Genomic DNA, 19,524 nt, shown 5'->3' on the forward strand with positions numbered 1-19,524 from the left:
CTAAAGCAAATACTCATCTGATGTTTACTGTGGTTCTATGTCACTTTTTTTGTAGTGTGATCAATAGACATTGTCTCAAGAAACAGTAGAGGAGAACTTGGCAAGATCAATACTTCTGTCTAGCAGGATTTCCTCTTAGAATTAAATCTTTTCAACCCTGCATATTGCTAAATAAAAAAAAAATTTTTTTTTGAGAATATAAACGCAAATTTGAAAAGTCAAATTATCACTACTGTAGCAACCTTAATTTAACCCATAATGCATATATGGGCATGTAGTTATTTAGGTGGTGGTTGTTTGTTAAATATTTGTAGGTGTACATATAATACAACATGCAATGTGTCCAAGTTATATTGCTGTAACCTTAAGATTTTGTTTTCTTTCTTTGTGCGGTTCCATTTATTAAACCATAATGTTGCATTAACATTTTTTTTTAACATGTAATTGAAAAATTTGTAAGAAAGGTGGAAGGGGAAAGGAACTATTGTTTGAAACAGTCTACTAGTAAGCTATTTTGTGCACAATGCAATTTGATGCAAATAAGTTTTGACTTTATTTATTTGTACCAGTCCCCATGGAACTGTGTAGTAAATTAAAAGCTTTTCCCCCTCCTGTATTGGTTTAATGTCCTCTTTTTGCAAAAAGAGTTCTGGATAACAGGGGGGGTATGGGTAATACAGGTGTGCAATGAAATAATTTTGCAAACAAATGGCTGTGTAATTTTTTTTTAGTTAAATTCTGCCCCATGACTTGTATTCATGAAGGATTAGCCTACTGTTAGGCTTGAAAACTTAACTTTAGTTGTTGGAGTACAAAAATGTTACAGCAGAATTATGGGTTTTTTTTGTTTGTTTTTAACTACTCTCAAATCCACTCACTGTAGGTGGTAAGCAAACCCTCCAAATTTGTTTTTGGCCTCTGACTAAACATGCTTTCAACCAGATGAAAACTTATGTAGTGGCAACTTAAAACAGGAATAGATAGTGAGAAGTCCTCCTCAGCATTCTTGTCTTGTAGGTGCTAAAATTGATTTATATAGTGAGAAATGTGCATAAGATAGTACTGAACAAATGAATACTGACTTACTAAACAAAACCAGACTTCATGCCCAGAAGAATTTGCAGTCAGCTTAAACAAAATCAACAACAGAAAGTGACAAATGCAGCGTGTTAGGATAAATAAGGAGACAGCTATAAGAAATGTGGCTGGTTATGGGAGCAGTGTGTAGAAAATTGTGGCTAATATGCCTGTGGCACAGAGTCACCTGTTCAACTAGTCTCAGACCTGACAAACCCTGTAAGCAGTATATTTGGTGTCGTATTTGTCCATAAAAAGTAAAATGTAAGGTCTCTGATAAGTTGCATGCTTTCAATAATGTTCATAATTACATCATGCTGTGAGTACAGGTACTATTTAAGCATAACTAACTGGAAACAGCTGAAGGAGCAGGAAAGCATTCTTTGAAGCCTGAAAGAGTGTGATCGATCATGTCCAGTAGAAAAGGCAGGGGAAGAAGAACAGATATGGTAACTTTATAAGAGCCGTTTTAGTAGAGGGGTACGGCCAAGTCAGAGTTCAGGGAAACTGGTATGCCAAGCAGTAGGAGCAGAAAGTACCTTATAAAAGTTTAAAGAGGGAAAAGGGTGGCAATTGCATTTTTAAAAAAAATCTTATGGTGCACCATAAGGTTTTTTTTAATTGAATTAAATATTAAAACGAGTTAACAAGGCCTACAATGAGGCTAAAATTTCCATCCACAAGCGACTCTGGTCCTGTGATAACCTTATTACAATATTCTAGCTTCCATTTTGGCTTTCCCCTAAGATGTAGAATAAACCTTTTTCATTTTTGTTACCTGGTATATTTAATGCCTTAAGGATTTGCAACTCTTATGCAGATTACCTGTCCATCTAATCCAGTCTCTTGTCTCCCACAGATGGTGATAATGCTGATGTTTCAAAGGAAGATGAGAACTCTAGGACCTTGTCTACACTACGAGAGTACTTCGATTTTAGTTAATTCGACTATGTGGAATCGATATTACTAAGTCGAACGTGTGTGTCCACACTAAGGACAGTAATTCGACTTTGTGAGACTTTGTGAGTCCACACTAACGGGGCAAGCGTCGACATTGGAAGCGGTGCACTGTGGGCAGCTATCCCACAGTTCCCGCAGTCCCCCCTGCCCATTGGAATTCTGGGTCGAGCCCCAAATGCCTTCTGGGTAAAAAAATGTGTCGAGGGCGCTTTTGGGCGCCTGTCGTCATCCGTCCGTCACTCACACCCTCCCTCCCTCCCTCCCTGAAAGCGCCGGCGGGAAATCAGTTCGCGCGCTTTTCTGATTACTGACAGCGCGGACGCCACAGCAGTGCGAGCATGGATCCCGCTGCGACCATCGCTGCAGTTGTGGCAGTTCTCAATGCCTCGCAGCTTCTCCTCCACCTGTACCAGAGGCAGCTGCAGATCAATCATGAGAGGAGGCTATGGCACCACCGTGACGGCATGAAGTCGGACACTAGCTCCGACCTCTCTGAGAACATGAGACCTAGCGCCCAGGACATCTCGCTGTCACTGGGTCTTGTTGATACTGTTGAACGGCGATTCTGGGCCCGTGAAACAAGCACGGAATGGTGGGACCGCATAGTGCTGCAGGTCTGGGATGAATCCCAGTGGCTGCGCAACTTTCGCATGCGGAAGGGGACTTTCCTCGAACTGTGTGAGTTGCTGTCCCCTGCCCTGAAGCGAAAGGACACCCGGATGCGGGCAGCCCTGACTGTCCAGAAGCGAGTGGCCATAGCCCTCTGGAAGCTCGCAACGCCAGACAGCTACCGGTCCGTCGCTAACCAGTTTGGCGTGGGCAAGTCTACCGTGGGGGTTGCTGTTATGCAAGTAGCCAGGGCAATCGTCAAGCTACTGCTATCTAAGGTAGTGACCCTGGGAAACGTGGAGCTCATCAGAGATGGCTTTGCCGAGATGGGATTCCCAAACTGCGGTGGGGCTATAGATGGGACTCACATCCCTATCCTGGCACCGGACCACCAGGCCAGCCAGTACATCAACCGGAAGGGCTACTTTTCCATGGTGCTGCAAGCACTGGTGGACCATCGGGGACGTTTTACCAATATCTACGTTGGATGGCCTGGCAAGGTTCATGACGCTAGGGTGTTCAGGAACTCTGGTCTGTGTAGACGGCTGCAGGAGGGTCTTTACTTCCCGGACCACAAAGTAACTGTTGGGGATGTGGAGATGCCTACAGTCATCCTCGGGGACCCTGCATACCCGCTAATGCCCTGGCTCATGAAGCCCTACACTGGCGCACTGGACTCAGGGAAAGAACTATTCAACTACCGGCTCAGCAAGTGCAGAATGGTGGTGGAGTGTGCTTTTGGCCGTCTCAAGGGGAGATGGAGAAGCCTACTCACTCGCTGTGATCTCAGCGAGACCAATATCCCGACTGTGATAGCTGCTTGCTGTGTGCTCCACAATTTGTGTGAGAGCAAGGGGGAGACCTATATGTCGGGGTGGGAGGTTGAGGCAAATAGCCTGGCTTCTGATTATGTCCAGCCAGACAGCAGGGCGATTAGAAGATCACAGCGGGACGCGCTGTGAATCAGGGAGGCTTTGAAAGCCATGTTCCTGACTGAACAGGGTCTCCAGTGACTTTTTACTTTGTGGACACAGATGCTGAACCTGCCCCCGTTTCTTTACCCAGTTACTGTTGACTATCCTTCCAAGTTACATACCCCCTTCCTCACCTTCCCAAAAATAAAATCTGTTCTGTTCTGTTAATGAACAAGGTTCTCTTTTTTACTGTTTTCGCGGGAATGTTTTAAACCGGGGACGCAGACTGTGGCGGGGGGCGGGCTTAGTGTTTTGATGCAAATGATGCTTCTAAAGTCCGAGAATGACAGGCTCCGCAGTGCTGGATTGGTTGTTTCAACGCAGCCTGCCAGCAGTCCTGGGCGGGACTGCATGTATGTGTCGGCCAAGTGACTTTCTGGCAGGGGGCGGAGGGTAACAGATCCCCTGCTGCGTGGCTCTGTGATCCAGGATAAGGACCGCGGCATAGGATCTCTAACTGCCCTCCCCCGCCACAAAGTCACAGATCAACCCCCTCGCACCCCAGAACAAGAAAACCGCCTCCCAAACTGACCAGGGTAACTGGTGACTGTGCTGTGTATGTGTCCTGATGCTGGACCTGCCCCCGCCTCTGTAGCCTGCTACAGGTGACTGTCCTGTCCAAGTAACAAACCCCTTCCCCCCCTTCAGACAGAATCCCCTCCAAAAGACACTCTCGGAAACAGTACTTAACAGAAACAGATGTTTTATTACGAACCGCACATGAAAAGGGGGGGGAGGAAACTTGGACGTGGGCTATTGTGAGATGGGTAGGAAAGGACTTTTCAAACTTTGGAACGAGAGCCTTCCATTGCTGCAGCAGTGTGCAGGGGCCGACTGACAGTTTTAACGGCCCTTGCCGCCCCTCCTTCTTTGTACTTTTGGTGAGGGGGGTGTGGGACTTGGTGGCGGGGGAGGGCGGTTAGAGATAGACAGCAGCAGGGCTCTGTCCTCCTGCCTCCGGTCTTGCAGAACATCCACTAGGCGCCGGAGCGTCTCCGTTTGCTCCCTCATTAGTCCAAGCAGGGTTTGAGTAGCCTGCTGGTCCTCCTGGCGCCACCTCTCCTCCCGTTCCATGACTGCTCTGTGCATTTGTGACAAGTTCTCCCTCCACTGTGTCGTCTGGGCTGCCTGCTCTCGTGAGCACTCCATAAGTTCATAAAACATGTCTTCCCGCGTCTTTCTCTTCCTTCTTCTAATCTGCGCTAGCCTCTGGGAGTGTGATGCCAGGCTGGGTTGGGAGACAGTCGCAGATGTGTCTGTGGGAATGGGAAAAAGGGAGTAAATTCCTGAGACAGATAAATGAAGTTGCTAACAAAGAACATAGTCTTTCTCTGTGAACAACACCATGCACTGGACCTTTCACATGCGCACTCAGGACAAGGTCAAATTTTCGGCCCTCGCCTTATGTGTCTGGGGTCCTGCAGTTGCGATCAGAGAAGCGTTGCAGGACACCTCTACTTTTGCTGCAGGAAAACATGGTAAGCCGTAGACTTGTGGCAGCTTAAAAATGTAATAGTAGCACTGGGCTCCTTTCGCACTGAATGCAAGGCCACTCTCTGCTGGCAGCAATCAGGGAAGCATGAGCTCTGCCCCTGTCCCACCACCTCGCGGCTGTCCCCGGGAAAGATCCCTGTATGCTGCCCCTCTGCCGCCTCCACCGCGTGGCTGTAAAGCAGTCCCAATACTAACATTCCCCTCCCTAATTTAAAGCAGGGCGTCATGTGTGACATTACACTCATGAGGATCTCGGAGACCGAGAGGGGAAGGATGCTGCGTGAGAGCATGCAGAGGCCTGGGCCGTATGCCGCCATGCTGTGCCGCGCACTGATCCCCGACTACCTGATGGACTCATGGCGTGGGAACGTCTGTTACCACGGGGGACCGAACAAGATCGCCCTGCCGTGGAACCTCATGCGCATGCTGGAGCGGTACCTCCAGGAGAGCTATGCCGAGCTATCCCAGGAGGACTGTCTGTCCATTCCCGGGCACATTGACCGCCTTTTCATTTAAGTTCAGCATAAGGGACTACAGAGTGGAGCGTCCTGTGGTGGACTAATCATGAATATCCGGACAGTACTTGATTTTCTATACATAGTTAGGAGTAAATAGTTCACTAAGCCAACTAAATCATGAACAACAAATTACTAATATAGTTAATATTCCTGTTTTGTTATAAATAAAAGTTTCTATGTTTAAATGAGTGACTGAAAAGCCCATTCTTAACAATATAAATATTCCAGTTATGTTAAAATGAAATGTTTAGATGTTTAAAGCACTCACTGCTTGATCCTTCCCCTGATTCGGTGTCCGGGGTACCGGCTGTGGACGGTTGGTAGGGGATCTCGGTAAGGGTGATGAAGAGCTCCTGGCTGTCGGGGAAATCAGCGGTGCAAGCACTGTCGACTGCCTCGTCCTCCTCATCTCCTTCCTCATCTTCCCCGTCACCTAACATTTCCGAGGAGGAACCGGCCGTGGACAATATCCCATCCTCGGAGTCCACGGTCAGTGGTGGGGTAGTGGTGGCGGCCGCACCTAGGATGGAATGCAGTGCCTCGTAGAAACGTGATGTGTGGGGCTGGGATCGGGAGCGTCAGTTTGCCTCTTTGGTTTTTTGGTAGCCTTGTCTCAGCTCCTTGATTTTCACGCGGCACTGCGTTGCATCCCGGCTGTATCCTCTCTCTGTCATGGCTTTAGAGATCTTCTCGTAGATCTTTGCATTCCTTCTTTTGGAGCGCAGCTCTGAAAGCACGGACTCATCGCCCCACACAGCGATGAGATCCAAGACTTTCCGATCAGTCCATGCTGGGGCCCTCTTTCTATTAGATTGCACGGCCAACTCTGCTGGAGAGCTCTGCATCGTTGCCAGTGCTGCTGAGCTCTCCACGCTGTCCAAACAGAAAATGAGATTCAAACTGGCCAGACAGGAAAAGGAATTCAAATTTTCCCGGGGCTTTTCCTGTGTGGCTGGTCAGAGCATCCGAGCTCGAAGTGCTGTCCAGAGCGTCAACAGAGTGGTGCACTGTGGGATAGCTCCCGGAGCTATTACCGTCGATTTCCATCCACACCTAGCCTAATTCGATATTGCAATTTCGAATTTAGCGCTACTCCTCTCGTTTTCGAGGAGTACAGAAGTCGAATTTAAAAGAGCTCTATATCGAACTAAGTAGCTTCTTGGTGTGGACGGGTGCAGGGTTAATTCGATGTAACGGCGCTAAATTCGATATAAGCTCCTAGTGTAGACCAGGCCTAGATATGGCAAAAAATTTAGTACCCTGCAATACCCAAAATAAGGATATGAGAGAGGGAAAAGAATTCTCACCAACACAAGCAAAACCCACGTCACTCATTTGGCATGACAGGTACTATTACCCATATCTTGAATTAGGGGTCAGACACTGCTGTGCATAACCACATCAGAAGGCACAGTGAGTCTCCAGAGCTTCATCCCCATCACTTCCCAAGCAAGCCACAAAATCCCCCCCACCCCCCACCCCTTTGTCTCTGCAGAGAGCAGCCATAGTACTCTGGCTCTGCACTTCACACAATAGTTGTGCTGCATTTTGAGTACCTTACACCTATAGCGGAACTGGCCTACATCCTCTATTGTATGTAGCCAAATGCACAATGCCATAGGTGGGTGGCAATTTTTTTTTTAAACCTTTGACAATCAGATGCATTACCACAAGTGGCAAAAATCATCCAAGATTTTCCTACTATATCATTGATATCCAGTGACCAACAGATTTTAAAGTGATATTCAAGATGTATGCAGTTTTGCTTAGATCCTCTTGCCTTTGCTAGTTTAAGTAGCTTTCTTGGAAAGTTACACATATAAGGTGGCAGGCACTGCTTTAGAATATGCTCAAGTACACTACAGTTCTACTTTAAATAGAGAAACTGAAGTTAACTGCCCAGTCTTAATATTTACAGCTTGGTAAAATACTGGTGAGGGGAGAGCCTTTTGTGTTTTAACCTCCTGCTTCAGATGAAGTTTTGTCCTGGGTACTGTAACCAGTTTCAGTGAAGTGATGCTCTGAAAGCAGAGCTAACTACACCAGAGATTTGCGATACACAATTTGATGTAATGCAAGTCTTTGTTCTATTCTGAACAAATTAAATTGGCAAAACATCACTCAAATATTTAAACAGAAAGGAACACGTGCTGCCTATTTCTGTATGTGCAGTTCCCACTTGTTCAAAGGAGTTCTCCACCCAGACTACCTTCTAAACCGAATAGCAATATTTATTTTATTTTTGGTACTCTAGGAGCAACTGTTTTCTAGGGATAAGACTCAGAAAAGGAACTGAATGATTCTTGAAAGAGAATATTAAAAAGGGCAAGTTAAATAAATTAGAGGAAAATGTTAGATTCCTAGACAGTAGCAGACACATTAGTGCCGCTGCAGAATTAGACAGCTATGCATTTGTGTATATGAAGTACTTTCCACCTCTTCAAGTTAAATTTAGGTGTGAAAGCAACTTTTTTTTGCTGTTATTGCCAACAACTGAGGTATGACAGAATATGATGAGCAAGGGTTAAAATTAGATTTTAAAGGGAAACATTAGAATCAGATCAGTACATTCCCATGAAATTAAATGACTAGTATGATGACCAACCTTTGAGCCACACATAAAATACAAGCCTGTCAAGTTTGTTCTTAGAATTGGATTCCATTTGGCACAAGAGAAAAGTTAACTTTCCAGTTGTTGGACATGCTGTAGTATGTCCAGTGACAAGCCTAGCTGCTCTCCTAAACAGACGGTCTCTTCTTTAAGCCAAGCAAGGGTTGGCCTTTCAGAATGTGTGTGTTCTTTTGTTCTCCTACAACTGTCAGAATACAAGGAGTCAGCCCCACCGTTACTCCTGCAAGAGTTTTCACTCAACTCAGACTCATTTTCACAGAGTCTTCCAGCTTCAGTTTCATCAAATTCATTCTCCACTGGAATTGTATGACTAAGGTCCATGTCCTGAACAGAATCCAGTAACTCTCCAAGGTGGGGCTGTGGACTGATAGAATTCATATACTTAAGCACACATTCTTCATACTTGCCAACTTCAGCCAGGAGGTTATTTATCTTACTCAGCAAAGCAGAAATTTGTCCATTAAGGTGACACCAAGACAAGAGTGCACTGAAGAGAAAAACAAAACAGGTGGAAATAAATGTGATTCTGAACACCTGCAGTGAGTTGCATGTTTGCTTGAGATTGGGTGAAAAGGTGACTAAAGTTAAAAAGTCGCTCCATTTTTGTGTGTACATTTCATGCATATGTGTTTCAGGAAAGTTCAACAGGAAGAGCTGAATGTTCAGCCAAAAGTGTAGATTCAGATAACTCACTGAACCACTAATCTTCTGTTAATTTTAAGTGAGGAATGGGAGGTGGGCTAAGAATTACCCCACTACATTTTTTTTGTTCTGAAGAATAATTGTAATAGCCAGTATCACATAGTAGTGTCTGTTGCACTGGTGGTAGTTCCAACACAGAGTGTGATGGTTGCATTGGGTTACATACTCTTGCGTCCAACAAGGGCAGAACGGTGCTCCACAAGGATGTCTCAGCTAACAGAGCCAAGAGTAAGACAAATGCTGAGGCAGGGTTTTCAGTGACAGGACCACGGTCCTTACCAGAGAAAAATCAGACTGACCTCTAGGATGACTTTTCTGATTAAAACACAAGACCAACCTTTTTGCTAAAGCCTTCCCAGGTAACAGCATTTTTTTCATGGCCAATTTAGTGCTACCTAAAAAATTATGCCTGATACTCATAGCATAGCTACAGGCATTTTAGGAATATTTTACATAATATAATCTGAAGTATGAGGTGACTAAGTAAAATTTTCCAAAGCACCTAGATGACTTGGGAGTCTAAATTTGACTTAGTCAGTTTTTAAAATGGCATTTCAGCTCTAAAGTCACTTTTGAAAGTGTTACCCTGAGTCTTCTCAGCATTTGACAAACAGTAGATCCAGATTTCCATATAAACACACCAAATAATCTCAAAGCTTCAACATTTACCTAAGGGTCCCTTTGAGTTGGCCACAGGTCATCATCATCTCAGCACCCTGTTTGTAACCCTGATTGAAACCCTGCTGAAGTGAAAGCTCTTTCCCAGCCTCAACACCATCTCTATAGCCTTCCTGTAAGCAAGATGAAAGGTTACTGATGTCAGTAATCCAGCTACAAGCAGAGATTATTTTACAAGAAATAATACAAGAGTTCAAGTCTATATAAACATTCAGTTTTTTTGGAATGTGTCTTTCTAATATGGCTAGATGCATGCAAAACTTGTATACTGTACTGTCCAGCAGAAATGAGAGATTCACAAAACTAAAAGAACAAAACAAAAACTTTTCTTGATGTTTTATAAACATGGTCATTTTGACTTCCTTTTTCAGAACTATATACAGTGAGGTCAAAATAACTGACTGTACTATAAATATGTTTCTTTATTCTACACACATAGTAACATGCATTAGAACAGCAATTGTCTTCTTCCATACTGCAACCTCAAATTTCAACAGCAAAAAAGTTTCAGGACCCCTTTTACCATCTAACCACAAAAAAAGGATGGTAGTCACCACCCTCAGGCTGAGAGGCTATGAATGAAAACATAGTACATCTCAGAGAGCAAGTTCTATTTTCTGCTCAAGGAAATTGGAGATGGTGGAATTTCAACTATGAAAAGATCAGATGTGGTTAAACAAGGAGCTAGCCTCAGGAGTATCTTGAAACAGCAGAATAAAGTTTCCTTGAAGAAGCCAAAATCCAGATGCCTTTTTCAAAGAACAATGCTCTGTCTAGTCCAGTGGTTTTCAACCTTTTTTCATTTGCAGATCCCTAAACAATTTCAAATGGAGGTGCAGAACCCTTTGGAAATCTTAGACACAGTCTGCAGACCCTCATGGGTCTGCGGACCACAGGTTTAAAACCATTGCTCTAGTCCCACAGCAGTACCCTCCCTAATCTATGGCCCAGACCATAGCTTCTCCCCCCGCCCCCTCCGTTATTTTGATCAGATGTTGATCACCCAAGAGTGGAAGTTTAATGTTCCCGGCACCATGACTCATAGTGATGCTACATTATTAAGAGCTTATCCTTTGCCCATTAAAGTAAATGGCATGAGATCAAATCCTAAGAGTCTAATACAATACCAGTTGAAGTTGGAGTTTTGCCCTTCATCTCGACCCTGCAGGATTTTAGGATTTCTTTGTTAACATGAGCCTTCATAAAAATTATTTTTTTCACCATTATTTTCACTTCTATAGGAAGGCAAACTAGAGGAATTACTATATATTGGTTACTATAGGGCTACAATGAACTACTGATTTTTAATCTGGACCTGCAATTGATTTAAGTGGTGATTTCCACTATTTTAAAAAATGCTAAAATATGGCTCATACATCTTCATTTGCCTTGTTTAATTATATCACTCAAAATTTACAAACATGATCTCCTATCATGATACAACTGGCCTGAGTCTGGACTTTGTTTTGATTAAATTCCATATCTTTCTCTCCAGCCAGATGAACCAGATACCTGATAACATATGGCATTTATAGAATCATAGAACTGGAAGGGACCTCGAGAGGTCATCTAGTCCAGTCCCCTGCACTCGTGGCAGGACTAATTATCTAGAACATTCCTGACAGGTGTTTGTCTAACCTGCTCTTAAAAACCTCCAATGATGGAGATTCCATAACCACCTTAGGCAATTTAGTCCAGTTCTTAACCACCCTGACGGTTAGGAAGTTTTTCCTAATGTCCAACCTAAATCTCCCTTGCTGCAATTTAAGCCCATTGCTTCTTATCCTCTCCTCAGAGGTTATGAAAAACAATTTTTCTTCCTCCTCCTTGTAACAACCTTTTACATACTTGAATATATATGGGCACTTTACATGTTCAATGCACTATGCAAACTCATTAATACTCATAACACACTAGGGGGATAGAAACATATTATTGCCTCATTTTATAGCTGGAGCAAATGTACTCAAGGCCAAAGAGCAGGCCAGTGAGTGGCAGAACTGAGATTAGAATTCAGAAGATTCTTCCTGCCAACCTGACCTCCCACTTCTGTCTTTTTAAAGGGAAACTGTGGCAGGCACCCAGGGACCGTTTTGCTATTGCTGTGATCTCCATCAATAAAGTGAACAGTCGCATGACTAAATTTGTATATTTTTGCCTCTGATGATCTAACCTCCTATTGAGGTTCAGGAATTTATACAAAGAACACCCATGAGTAGTTGGGGGAGTAACAAACATAAATACATTATGCACCAAGAGCAGATTAGATGTGCAGAATTTTGACTACAATTTCTCAATTTGCAGGCACTCTCCCCCTAGAAGAATCTCAAGTGTGTTCTGGTTGGTCACATTTCCTTAATAACTTGCTAAATTTTTAGTTTATACAGAACAAATTGATCTACAATAACTTTTAAACAGCCATCCTCCATTTTCTCTTAAAACACTCATGCAGGTATCAATTTATGTATTAAAGAAAATGGCCAAAAGGCTACTAAAAATAAAGTAATGGTTATAAAAATTACTTTGACTCTTTTCTCCATGGTGCTCTTCCATTCTTTCTGCACTAGATGCAGTTCTTCAGAATCTTCATCAAACACATCCTCACTGGGCCGGCTGACTGCAGCTTGCACCCACGACATTGTAGTAGTAACAACCAGGATTCCAGTACATGTGGTAAAAGTGTGAGAATCTGAGCAGTTCTTCCTCCTGAGAATCAAGTTAAAACCACAGGCAGCATGTACAAGAACCAGAGATCCTAGATGGATGCACTTTACTATCACAGTACACCTGTAGAGATAAAAAAGTCAGACTATCAAAGAAAAGCCATCTTGCAAGGTCATAATTTCAGCCATCTCTTAATTTCTTTGTTTCCAATAACATTAACACACATACAGAGAACAAACTTACCATCCCTATTTAGGATATTTTATGCCTCGAATAGAAAGATTTCTTTATCTTTTGAGTAAAAGGATTAGCTGTTTCCAGCTGAAGCTTATTAAAGATTAAAAGACTAAGTGGGTTGTTTTAACTTTTGTATTGAATAAAGCATAGAGAGGCTAAAATCTTTGCTTTATTGACTTGGTTGGATTTGTGCAATCCCGAAAATTCAGCCACTCGAAAATGGGTGAAGAGAATTACAGCAAAATCTGTTTTATGGACTCCACTTCCAATATGCAGTCTTCATCGTAAGCAACAACTTCCAAAGTTTTTAGTATTATTTTGTTCAATCTTTAGGGACGGGAGATGCTCTAGTAGTTAAAAGACAAGACGGGGGATCCAAGAATCCTGGCTCCTGTTCAAAGTCACATACATCACCAAACTGAGTCACTTAATTTATTTATGCCTCAGTTTCCCCATCTGGAAAACATGGATAATACACATATTGTCACCTTACAGAATTGTTATCAGGCTTAAGGTATTCATAAAGCGCTTTGAGATCACAGAATGGAATAAGTACCAAATATTATAGTTTAATTAAACCACCACCAAATGACCTGTTTTTATTGGTCCCTTGAGTAGTTTCACAGCAGTCCCCAAAATGGGAAAAGCTAATAAAAAAGGTGCAGGGGCAGAAGGAAAGAAACAGCGTGTGAACAGGAAGAAAAGAGGTCCAATAGATCAGAGATCAATTGACTTGAACTGAAAAGAAAGTCAGAGAGGATCGACCACTGGCTGAAATTTAGAAGACTGCTCCATAGACTGGCCCCCTGGATAACGGGACAACGTAAGGAAAACCTGAGGACAGAAATAGTAATTGCGCTCCAAATGCCCTATCTATTATGCCACCCTGCTTCTTCTGGGAGAAAGCAATAAGGCAGACTGGAAGGATTGATGAGAGATGTATACAATACAGATGTGTCTGTGCACCTGCATTTCTCTGTTACTGATAAGAGAGTGGAAGGCTTCCCCCAACCCAGTTTGTGCCTGATCATTTAGAGACAAATTCAACCTCAGTCACACACAAAGGGACTAGCAGAGCCTCCTCTTTCAGGCACTAGCAGGCGGGGGAACTGAGATTTCTCTCCCTCCGGCCCCTACTCGCTCAATCTGCTGCCCCCGCACAATCATCCCTTACCAGGAGGACAGACTCTTCTGCCAAGGCTAGCAGCCCGCCTTGCTCGCAGCCCCTGGTGAAGAACAGAGTGCGGCCATTTTGTCTAAGGGCACACTACCTTCACACCGAATGGAAGCAACGTGGGAACAGCAGCCATCTTTGCTAAGGGCGGCCTCACTTCCAACCCCGTGGCAGAGAATGCAGGGAAACGGCGGCCATCTTAACAGACGCCGCCTGGCTTCACACCCACTTGAGGCAATGGGGGAGAGGGGTTGGCGGCCATCTTTAGTAAGGGCAAAAATCGTTTCTCAGCACCCACAGCTTAAAAACCGCGGCCATGGCGTCGCCTTCTCGTCAGGAGGCGGGGCTGGGTCTGCGACGGGCCTAGGGGCAGCCCCCGGGTTCCTGCGGCCAGCTTGACATGCTCGTCCTCGGTGGCCGGGCTGGGAGCGTCTCAGACCCCTGCGGGGGGAGGGGAGGTAACTATGGCAACAGGGATTAAACCCGGCCAGAGAGGACGCGCCCCGGGGAGCGGGGCTGGGGCAGCAGCAGCTCCCCTCCCGGGTGTGCGTGCACGGCGCTGGCCCTCCGCTTGTCACCCACCGGCCCGGCTCACCAAAGGTTGTGCCTGTGCCCAGGTGGGGTTGCACGGAGCTCCCGTTGGCACCTGCTGCTCTGCCCCCTTCTGGGAACGGAGCTCCCGGGGGGGCTGCTCCTGCATCCGCCCTGGCCGGGGCCTCAACGAGGGTGCATTCATAGCCGTGTTGTTGTCATCCCCAAATCTTCAAAAAGTATGTCGGCATCCCCAGCCCATCCCAGTCATGAGACAGACTTAAAAATAATAAGATTTAAAGATAAATCAAGGAGTGACTAAAACATGAGTTCTTTTGAGCCTTAAGGGTGCACTTGGATCACGCTTTCTAATTTTCTCCATAACCATGAGGGCTAGAAATACAGAGTGCAAAAAAAACCAAAACAAAACTTGAGATTCTCGTCTAATCACTTGACTCCAGGGGCTGGAGCTCTAAGAAACACCAAATATTGTGTTAGGGTTGCCACCTGCCTGGGTTTTACCCACACAGTCCAGTTTTTGGCTTCTGTGTCCGGGTGCCAGGTGCCTAGTTTTCGGCAGGACACCGAAAGCCTGGTTACTGTGTGTGGGGGGAGGTGCCCAGTCATTAACCTTTGCCAGCCCCTGCTTAGCAGGAGCTACCTCCTACCTTGGGAGGGGAAAAGGGGCAGGGTGGGGCCTCAGGAGTCTGGTTACCAGAATTAGAAAAGTGGCAATTCTACCTGAGACTCATGCTAAAATTCTCAAGAGTTGGCAACACTGCATGTGTCCTGTCTCTGGAAACCAACCTCATGGGTTTTTTTTTTTTTTTTTTTTTTTGCCACTGCCAGTCCTCAGGCACTACCTGGTGCCACAAGCTGATCATGGAGCCCACAGCTTGGCTCACAGGGACTGTGTGATGATTCATGATGCCCTTGAGCTGGCCATATGGATTGTGTAGTGCCTAGAACCACTTTGGAGACAATACTAATGTGTCTGATGCTCCGATGTGAACATCATAGGGGGAACTGGGGATAGAACAGAGTCACTTTATACCCTGAGCTGTGTCTGTGAAATGCATCATGCCACAAAACTATCTAGGAAAATTCACTCTCCAGATCTGCAAAAACAAGACCTCAATATCCCGAAACCAAAAACCAACTAACTCCCCAAACTAATTTGATCATACTGTGACAATGAGGGTCCAAACACCCCAAGGGGAGAACAGGGAATTTGAACGCTAAAGAATAAGCAGTTGAATTAACTGAGTATATAAAATGTTAGTGTACTATAAAAGTATATTGAGTCAGGTCTTTTATGAAAGCTTGTAATGTTCTGAACTTGATGGTCATTATGAGATGTCGACAGACTGCGGTTATGTATTTATGTAGATATACAACTCTGCTCATAACTTGTTCTGCAACGTTCAGCTCCACGTCACAGCACGGCTCCAAGCACCTAGTATTGTACAACCCAAATGAGTGGATGTGGGTGTGAGAGATGGGTAAATATTTCAGGTTTTCAAGAAACCATAAATTATATTGTATCACTACCTTAATATATTCTGAGAATTTTCTTTTGACAGCATTCCATGAGGCTAAAATGTAGCCCTCAGCACATCAGTAAAGTATTTATAACCTGCTTGCTCTCATGCCATTAGAAAAAACGATGGTAGCAATTTCACATGTGCTAAACAAGTTTTCTGAGAAGCTGCAGATTTTGCTTAGCTAAATTATTAAATCAGTCACTACTGGGTATCTTCCATCCTCCCTGATTGGGCTGGAGGGAAAGGATCTAGGCAGTGGAGGTCACTGAATTACCTAGCTCAACATCAAGCTAGTAGAATGCTCCATAATCACCAGAGTACAAGAAAAATAAAGAATATGCTGAGGTCAGAGAGGGACCAGGCTCAGGAGGGAACCACAGGCCTGGTCTCTACACCTAAAACTTAGATCTACCTAGCTACATTGCGCAGGGACATAGTTAAGGCAACCTAAGCCCCCTATAGACACCGCTAGGTCAGTGGAAGAATTGTTCCTAGGGTGACCAGATATAAGACAAAGCCCTGAATATCGGGATTGTCCCTATAAAATAAGGACATCTGGTCACCCTAATTCTTTCTTCAGCCTAGTTACCACCTCTTGAGGGGGTGGATTAACTACACCAATGGAAAAAAAAACTTTTTGTCACTAGCACGTGTCTACACTATGGTGCTACTGCAGCACTGTAACTGTGCAGCCATAGCATCTGTAGTGTACCCGTAGGCTGCATGTGAGCAGGAGTAGCAGCCTCGAGGCAGCAGCCTGGGAGCTGCCTGTGGAGGGAAAGCTGGGCAGCAGGCAACATGAGAGCTGGGCACCCACATCTTGTTATTGGCAGGAGGACACAGGGCAGTGGCCTGCAGATAGGAGGATGTATATGTAACCCTTCTGCCCATCAGAGTTAGCAGCAACAAGGGCCGGGTTCAGGATCTAGGGGTTCCTTTTCAATAACACAAGGCAAAACCGGCTCGAGCCCCCACCCAGTGACCTGGGACAATTACATACCACCGCCCTGGGTGCCTCTAAGAGGCAATACTTCCCCTCTCGCAAGCAGAGTGTAAGTGTAGCAAAAGCCTTTTAATAAAGGAGGGAAACAATGCGGCATGATGTTGGGGAAACACCACAAACAGGATTCATAACACAAACCATGAGCAAAAGACCCACCCCCAAGTAAATTTGGCAGTGTCCTTTTCCCCTCAGGGTCTTAAGTCCAGCAACCTACAGTGTCTATCTTTGGTCAGTGCAGCCCCAGAGTGGTTCTTGAGTCCAGCAACCCAAAAGTCACCCCTCCCACAGTTTCTGTCCTTGGTCAGTGCAGCCCCGGAGTTCAGAAGTTCATCTGCAGAGTTTACCTCCCAGCCTGAGGGGGGGGCGGGGAGGTATGGGGGCACCTTACATGCTCCGCTGCTCAGGTCGACGTCCGATTGCCACGCCTCTCCGTGGGGTTCTGCTGCAGTCTTCACCGCCAGCCGCGCCTCTCCGCCAGCTGTCCTGCTAACCGCTCCTCTCCGCTAGCCGCCCTGCTAGCTGCTCCTCTCCGCTAGCTATCAGAATGTCACGTGCCTGTGAATTAGTGTCCATGTTTATATGTATTATTTATAGATGAACTATCAGGTAAGATTGACATTCAATTCCGACTAGGAACTTTAGCAAAAATGCATAAGTGAAATTTCCTAGAGATGGTTTAGGGTGTTCTAAATAGCCTAACTAACTTAATTCTCTCTGTTTAAGAGCTGTCATATTCTACTCAGGAGCATCTTTTTTTCAGGATTTTTAGCAGAAACATTTCCATTTTAATAAAAAGACTGATTTAATAATTTAGCTAAGCAAAATCTGCAGCTTCTCAGAAAACCTGTTTAGCACATGTGAAATTGCTACCATCGTTTTTTCTAATGGCATGAGAGCAAGCAGTTTATAAATTCTTTACTGATGTGCTGAGGGCTACATTTTATCCTCATGGAATGCTATGTCAAAAGAAAATTCTCAGAATATATTAAGGTAGTGATACAGTATAATTTATGGTTTCTTGAAAACCTGAAATATTTACCCATCTCTCACACCCACATCCATTCATTTGACAATGTCTGCTTTCCTGAATTACCCACTCTAAACATCACCGATTTTCAATTCTCAAAGGATGACACCTAAAGTTTGTATGTCAAACAATAAGTATATGCCTGTGTGTGTGTGTTTTATAGGTAAGTATTTTTACTCTGCTATCTTTGTGCTTTTTATAGAGACTCCAAAAAGATCAGGGGCATATTTCAAATTCACATCAATAAGGACTCCACGCTCTGTTATAAGGTTTTCATTCAACTCCATCCCTTAGAATCTTGTAAGTAATCTCTTGGATATCCTACAGGCTCTCTTTCATAAAGCTTTCAACACAGAGTTGAGCAGGCTGCGTGTCTGTGAAGTTGCCTGATTGAAATGCCAATATTCTACTCTCTGTGCTCTGAAATTTACTATCACAATAAAACAGACACCTTCCCCTGCATACCAAACTATGAAGAACAACCACTGAAACCCCTCATTGATTTCATGGATCTGGTTTAATTGACATCAGCATTCAATCCTTTCTACTGTCTTATTCCATTCATTGTCTCCCTCTCCTGGCAGTTCAGACTGGATTCACTATACAGCAAATCTGATACCGAATTGCTGCAATTCTCCACCCTGCAAAGAAAGGAGTCAAATTATTGTTGGATGATAAATAACTAATCTCTTTGTTTTTCCCTCCAATTCTTTTTTGGTATTATTTACATCCCCCACAACTGTCTCTAATGAGCGAGAGTATGATGCATTGCTTGAGACAGCAGGGGCTAAATGCGGTGACCCAAGAGGTCCCTGGCAGTCCTATGTTCCTGTGATAGTGTGGATTGATGGCATGCATTTCCCTTCCTGAACCCCAAATCATTGGGGCTAGAACTGGTAGAATACTGTAAAAATATTTTTTAATAATTTATTAAATGATTGATGGGGGGAGGGAAATCACAATTTATTTGAATATTATTCAACCACCTACAACGCTGGTCAAGTAATTTTAAAAAGCGTGTGACTAATTTTTTCAGTTACAGAAGGCACAAAAATTTGTTGAACATGTTATTTGTAAATATTATCCAACCAGCTCTAATCAGGAACTTGACGGGGATGCCAGAGGAGATGTGGACCTGCTGTTTTGAGCACAGGTGCTGAGGCAGCAACTACAGGGGAGAAAAATGTATACCATGCTCCGTATGATGAACTGGCATCTGTGTCCATAAACCCCTCTGCACACATCTGCAGGCCAAAAGGGGGTGTACTGTGTGTGTGTGTGTGGCAGAGGTGAGGAGCAGCACAGGAGACTGAGAAAGGTTGGGGCAGTAGTGCTGCTGAACCTTCATCCCACTGTAGAAATTAGGAGTACAGAAGCAATTGGCTTGAAAAGAAATGGTACTTGTGAGAGGGGCAATAATAGAGCTTTGCTACTGTTGTACACATAAGATGGTGACTTCAGGGGGGGAGGGGAAAGTAGGATACATACTCACAGGGGGCAAAATTAACATTTCCTAAGTTTTAAGCACTTTTTTGCAGCCCTAATGTTCTTGTAACGTGGTACTGATTATACAGAAGAACGTTACTTCATTGTAATTCTACTGTATTCATGGCACAAATCCAGTTTGAATCATGTCTTTGACCCTTATTATAGTAGTGTGTACAGGGCCCCAACTGAGCTCAGAGCCCCGCGTTGGGAGA

General features: G+C 44.4%; 1 protein-coding gene across 1 annotated transcript; it reads right to left on the bottom strand.

Moving 5' to 3' along the window:
• Window positions 1-8,161: 8,161 nt before the first annotated feature.
• On the bottom strand, window positions 8,162-13,821 carry YAE1 (YAE1 maturation factor of ABCE1). The gene is made up of 4 exons (XM_065399253.1): window positions 13,720-13,821; window positions 12,167-12,431; window positions 9,636-9,757; window positions 8,162-8,751 (listed from the first exon to the last, which is right to left on the bottom strand). The coding sequence occupies exons 2-4, from the start codon at window positions 12,281-12,283 to the stop codon at window positions 8,313-8,315; spliced, it is 678 nt and encodes a 225-aa protein (XP_065255325.1). The 5' UTR covers window positions 12,284-12,431; window positions 13,720-13,821; the 3' UTR covers window positions 8,162-8,312.
• Window positions 13,822-19,524: the final 5,703 nt, after the last annotated feature.

The sequence above is a fragment of the Emys orbicularis genome, chromosome 2 (assembly GCF_028017835.1).
Source record: "Emys orbicularis isolate rEmyOrb1 chromosome 2, rEmyOrb1.hap1, whole genome shotgun sequence".
NCBI classification, from domain to species: domain Eukaryota; kingdom Metazoa; phylum Chordata; order Testudines; family Emydidae; genus Emys; species Emys orbicularis.

Coding starts and splice junctions, on each gene's coding strand:
- YAE1 (XM_065399253.1), bottom strand. CDS start 12,283: ATGTCGTGGGTGCAAGCTGCAGTCAGCCGGCCCAGTGAGGATGTGTTT. Junction 9,758..12,166: donor CCATGGAGAAAAGAGTCAAA/GTAATTTTTATA, acceptor TCTTGCTTACAG/GAAGGCTATAGAGATGGTGT. Junction 8,752..9,635: donor CAACTCAAAGGGACCCTTAG/GTAAATGTTGAA, acceptor TTTTCTCTTCAG/TGCACTCTTGTCTTGGTGTC.